The sequence below is a fragment of the Phalaenopsis equestris genome, unplaced genomic scaffold (assembly GCF_001263595.1).
Source record: "Phalaenopsis equestris unplaced genomic scaffold, ASM126359v1 Scaffold001158, whole genome shotgun sequence".
In the NCBI taxonomy this organism is placed as follows: Eukaryota; Viridiplantae; Streptophyta; class Magnoliopsida; order Asparagales; family Orchidaceae; genus Phalaenopsis; species Phalaenopsis equestris.
In genome coordinates, this window is record NW_018165597.1 from 131,879 (window position 1) to 137,612 (window position 5,734).

Below are 5,734 nucleotides of genomic sequence, written 5' to 3' on the forward strand. Positions count from 1 at the left end.
GTTTTTTTAAGGTATTAATCTTCTCCATCTTTCTGAAGGAATTTAATAGATGTGAAGAATATTTGTTCAACCATTATTTTAAATCTGATAAATACTGATTTTTTCTTATTCAGCTCATAGTGGAAGCACCCAAGAGTATCAAGAATATTAATCAATGAGCACAAAATAGTAATGATAGCCATTATTTGAAATAGTATAAGATGAACTCTAAAGATTAGATAAATAGGTTTAATTAATTTGTAGTGATGAGAAGTTGGAGTTGAGAAAGGTGAATGATGACTGTTTATTAAGTGAAATGCCTATGAGAAGTCCCAAAAATTGGTGAGAAAGATCATGAATGGGCTGGTCAATAAGAGAGCAAATTTGGAGGTTGATAGCATGGTTGAGAAGGTAGATGGACATGGTAAAACCCATTATGGAAGGATCCCTTAAGTATTTGCTTGTTGGTCATTAGGTCTAGGATGGTGTACCATTTGCATTAAATATAACAGAATAATCATTATCATGAGTTAAATTGTGAATGGAGAGTAAGTTATAGTATAGATCTAGGACATAGAGAATTTTGGAGAGTAGAAGCTTACTAATCGAATTGTGGATTCTTTTTTGTTGAAATGGTAGTGGGTTCTCGTCATCAAACAACACATGTTGTGAACCATGATAAGATTGAACTACTTGAATCTAGTTAGCATTTGAGGTGAGATATAAATATGCACCAATATCTAATATGTAATTAGTAAACTATGTTTGATGATTGATCAATGTGATGCTAGTGAGATCTTGTGTAACAAGTGGATTGTAATCATATGGTAGGTCAAGTATGCACTAACACTTTGTGCTGAGTGATAATTGATTTGGCACAAATGTACCAGTGTATGAGAGGATGCCGAGACCTCTTAAATTAATGTCTTGGGTAACCTGAGCTAGATGACTTGGTGACATAGGTATTTGCACGCCCTTGAGAAGATTAATATGAGAGACCTCTTTCACTACCTTTAGTTGTTAGAAGAGTTGAGTTTTGTTCAGTATCTTAGAAGTGTTATAGATCTTTTGCAGTTCACCTTAAGCGGTTGGTCTCTTCATTGCATATAAGAAAAGTATAGGCCATCTAGACTTATTGGTTGAAGGTTTGTGTGAATAGTTCTTTTGAAAGCTTGGCAAGATGGAAATTGGCAAACTAGAGCATTAGCTATGTCATCAATTTTTGATTTCATGGTAAAGAGGTATTGAGTCATGATTTGGATATTAATGAATGTGTGGTGTAGCTCATCTTTTTAGTTGAATCACTCATGATTGGTTGGTTGATTGCAACCTCCTTTCAATGATTGTCCAAAATTGTCTTCAAGTGTTGAGAGTGAGAACATATGACAATAGAGAAGGAAAGATGATAGAGTATAGGGCTGCTGCAAGATTCTGGTTAATTAACATCTACTTGTTGTAGTCATTGTTTGGTGTGATTTATCCATCTTCTAAAATGATTAGTTTTGGAGGGCATAAAGTTATGCCCTCAAGAGAAACTGCAAATTTATTTTTATGAAAGATTTTAAGCACCTGAGAGACCAGATAGTATGATTTCTTAGGTTAAGTTGAATGTTGATGATATTCTTAATTTAGATATTAGGAACTTAATTGAGTTGGTATGAGGGTATGCTCCAATAGAGGTGAATGGTTGAGTTGGCTCGTGTTGGATTGCGAGCTGGCTGTATCCATTGTTGAGAATATGTGTTAACTTTGGATAGAGAAGAGATGGAAGAAGTACAGATTCGAGTTGCAAAACACTAGAAGTAGTATTTACTAGTATTAAAGATAAGTAGAATCTAGATAGAAAGTGCATGGAATACTCATCTATTAAGAAATAATTGATGAATCAACACCCACACTATTCCAAAATTGATAAATATATATAGTGCTAATGCAAAATCAGAGTTTGTTGTGGACAAGAGGATATTTAGTTGGAGAGATTTGGATTGCTGCTTTCCTTTAAGGTAGCGGTCCTGTGCAGGGTACATGTGGATCATATGCGGTGAATATTCCACAACATATTAGTCCTTTGAGTCAATTGTGTCTTAGCAAATCAAGTTTAAGTTCGTTAGTGGGTCAATTTTAAGTGGGCGCCTCAATTTCAAAAACTTAAATCGGGCGAAACGTCCCAACCCAAAATTTAATCATGTCAATTTGAATGTAACTTTTTTGAGCCAGGCTTGACTTGGGTTATTGTACCGGGTCCCCCTAATCATTGTTCCTATTGATTAAAAAAAAACTGAAAAATGGCCAAAACTGGTCAAAAATGATTGCCCCAGTCTATCAATTATTTCATTTACACATTTTTTTTTGCGACAAAAGTTTATCACAATGAGTTCTATCAATCAGCACATCATGTCGCAAAATTTTTTGGCCAAAATAGACATTTGTAAATAAATTTGTGACAAGTTAATCAGCACAAATAGACATTTGTAAATAAATTTGTGACAAGTTAATTAGTCATACATAGCTGTTCATCCTTCAATATTTAACGTGCTTAATGTTGAATCTAATTTATCTTAATGAGAGAAATATTTATCAGATTGGCTAATTTACTTGCTTTGAAGAGTTATCTCATAGGCTCAATACACCAGTTGAATTATTGGGGCGGCTGAATTATAAAATGGCGAGAGTTACATTCCATTATTCCAATAATTTTCCTAAGACTTTTGGGAGCTTTTGCATGTGTAGCATCGCACATTCTAAATATATTTTTTTCCTTTTTATGCTGAGAACTCAGGCATAAAATTAATATATTTTAAACTAAATATATAATCTTGGTATTCTTTAAGTTATAACCCACGGTCTTTATTTTTGGGTTATTTATGGGTTATTTCGAGATTATTGAAAATAACCTAGAAATAACCAGAAAATAATTCAGGAATAACCTGCACCGCACGTAGAGGTACGTCAGGTGTCCGGACAGAAAATGCGCACCTTGATGGGAGGGATAATAATTAGGTATGGTTAATATAAATGTAAACAATTATTACTCTTCATGCAAACTGCTAATTGATTGTTTATATCTACAATCTGAGCTGGATCATTCCAATAAATGAGAAAGACATGTAAAATCAAAATTACTTAAGAAATTAGAACGTTTTAAACATAAGAGAAATCATAACAGAGAGGGTTAAATAAACTGTCACAAATAAAATTATTCCTTATTAGAGTTCCCCTGTCCTTTTTATCACAAAAATAAAATGCGCTCAAGATCTCATCAATCATATTTAAATGGCAACATGATTATACCTCATCATAAATCTTTATGCCCCTCACCTCTGCATTATTCTCATTGTTCTTCTAAGTTCCAGCCCTTCATCTTCCCTCTCTCCCCCCATTTCCTCCCTCATTCCTCGAACTTCAGAACAAAAATGTCAGAAAAAGAGAAAAGGAAGCTCCTTTGGCCTCCATGGCTGAGCCCCTTGCTCCACACCTCCTTCTTCAGTCCTTGCGACTTCCACTCTGGCTTGAGCAGAAATGAATGCAATATGTACTGCATTGATTGCGCTAATGGCGCCCTCTGCTCCTCTTGTCTCGTCCAACATTACAATCACAGAATCATTCAGGTTCTTATCTCCGTCTTTCCCATTTCTTCTAATCATTTTATAACTCTCTAATCAGCCAATATAATCAATATGAAATGAAATAGATAAGGAGATCGTCATATCATGATGTGATCAGAGTTGCAGAGATTCAGAGCTTAGTTGACATTTCTGGAATTCAGACATACGTTATAAATGGAGCAAAGGTCGTGTTTTTGAATGAGAGATTGCAGCCCAAGATGGGGAAAACGGCGGCAACAAATACTTGCAGAAATTGCAGAAGAAGCCTGCTCTATGCATTCGGCTTCTGCTCCTTGGGTTGTAAGGTAATGAATTAATTAAAAATGGCTGCTTTTTTTATTTTTTTTTACATTTTTGCTCTTGTTTCATCCTTTTGCTAGAAATTTCTTACATTTTTTGAAGAAAATAATAATTAAGACAATGATACAAGAAATTTTATCTGCGGGTGGTTTGGTCGCTTCTAATGGAAGCAGTTCAACAACCTGGTTTTGTGGTTAGAATATCTTTTTCTTAAATTTTCTTTTATTTTCTTATTTCAAGTTTTATACTTTGGAGGAAATTAAAAAATGTATGTATATATATATATATATATGTCAGGACTCTATCTACACTTATATAAAGGCATTTACATACATGCCACACAATTTTTAACGTATCTAACACTTAAAATTTTTATATTTGCATGTAAATCACTCAAATTTTTTTACATCACATAAAAAATATCAAATTTACTTGATTTTTGAAAGCAGAATTAGCTAATTCATGCATCTGACACCAAAGTGTCATAAATGCAAACAAGAAATTTTAGGAGTTAGATATGTAAATACCTAAGAATTTTAAGATATGCATATAAATTTCCTGTTATATTATTCATAACTATGATCCATGACTAAAGAACAATCAAATTGAAATATATATATATCTATATATGTATGCCCTCAAATAAATTTTGAAGTTTGTAATTAGTGATGATGAAAATATTCGTTTTACTTTTGTTAATCCAAAGGACTTCTAGATGAATTAAAGAAATAATTAAAATTAGAAGTATTAATGAATGAAAACCATCAAATTCAACCATGCAATGCAAGTTACTCTATCCATAATGACACTTAAAATATAAATATTTCAGTGCTTAAAACTTGTAATTATTAACTCCAAGAACCTTTTAATGAATGATTAATTTGTTAGATAATTTGTTGCTTAATTTATCTAATTGAGAAGAAATATAGTGAAAAAGTTATTTTATTCCTTCTATATAAAAAGTTTTTTTTTTCTTTCTTCAAGAGGAGGGGAATTCAAGTGATAAGAAGGATGGAAGGTAAGAATATTATTTTTATTTACAATAAAATAATATCAAAATAATATCATTTATAAAGAAAAAATGCCATAAATGAAACTTTTTATAATCCAAAAAAGAAAAAAAAAATACAGAACAAAATAAACAATGTGGTTTATAGGAATGAAAGAATCATGCAGATTTAATTATTTTTATAATAGCATGATTAAGCTGAATTATTGAAGCATAAACTAAGCCTTTAATTGTGTTTTGCAGTTGTTTAAGACCACATCATCACCATCTTCAATATCAAAACCTCTGAAGCCTCATTCAGTCCCCAAAAAGGCCGCCATTAATGAGGAATCAAAGTTTATTTTTTCCAATATTTCATTTGATTGCATCTCACCAACGGCACATGAGACTCCATCCATTAAGATGAACAGAATCAAAAGAAGAAAGGGGATTCCAAGAAGAGCACCCATGGGAGTTTATTCATGAGAATGGCACCAGGTAAAAAAAAATTTTAGGAAAATAACCCTGTTTTCCTCTTGAATAACGACAGGAGGAAAATTGCATGTAATATTTTCCCAAAAAATAGAGTGAAGTAATTGCAAATTTCTGAGGTTGAAGTGCAGATGATTTCTTTGAGTGTTTGGAATAATTTATTGGCACGTTTTATGGAGCGCTATTTACGTACAGAGAACATATGCAGCTTTCCATGCATAATCCTCTCCCAATAACCGCTCAGTAACCTCCGCGAGGATTATTGAGGGGTTATTACAGAGTTATTTTGGCATTATTTGGAGTCAGTATCCTCTGTGGTTATACCTTCAAATTCCGCGGTTACATTTTCACATTTTCTCTGGTGTTAGTA

General features: G+C 32.7%; 1 protein-coding gene across 1 annotated transcript; it reads left to right on the forward strand.

Annotated features, from left to right (window-relative positions):
* The first annotated feature begins 3,283 nt into the window (after window positions 1-3,283).
* Window positions 3,284-5,364, forward strand: LOC110033383. The gene is made up of 3 exons (XM_020737342.1): window positions 3,284-3,587; window positions 3,671-3,889; window positions 5,137-5,364. Exons 1-3 carry the CDS (start codon window positions 3,393-3,395, stop codon window positions 5,356-5,358), a joined length of 636 nt encoding a protein of 211 aa, XP_020593001.1. The 5' UTR covers window positions 3,284-3,392; the 3' UTR covers window positions 5,359-5,364.
* The last annotated feature ends 370 nt before the right edge of the window (window positions 5,365-5,734 follow it).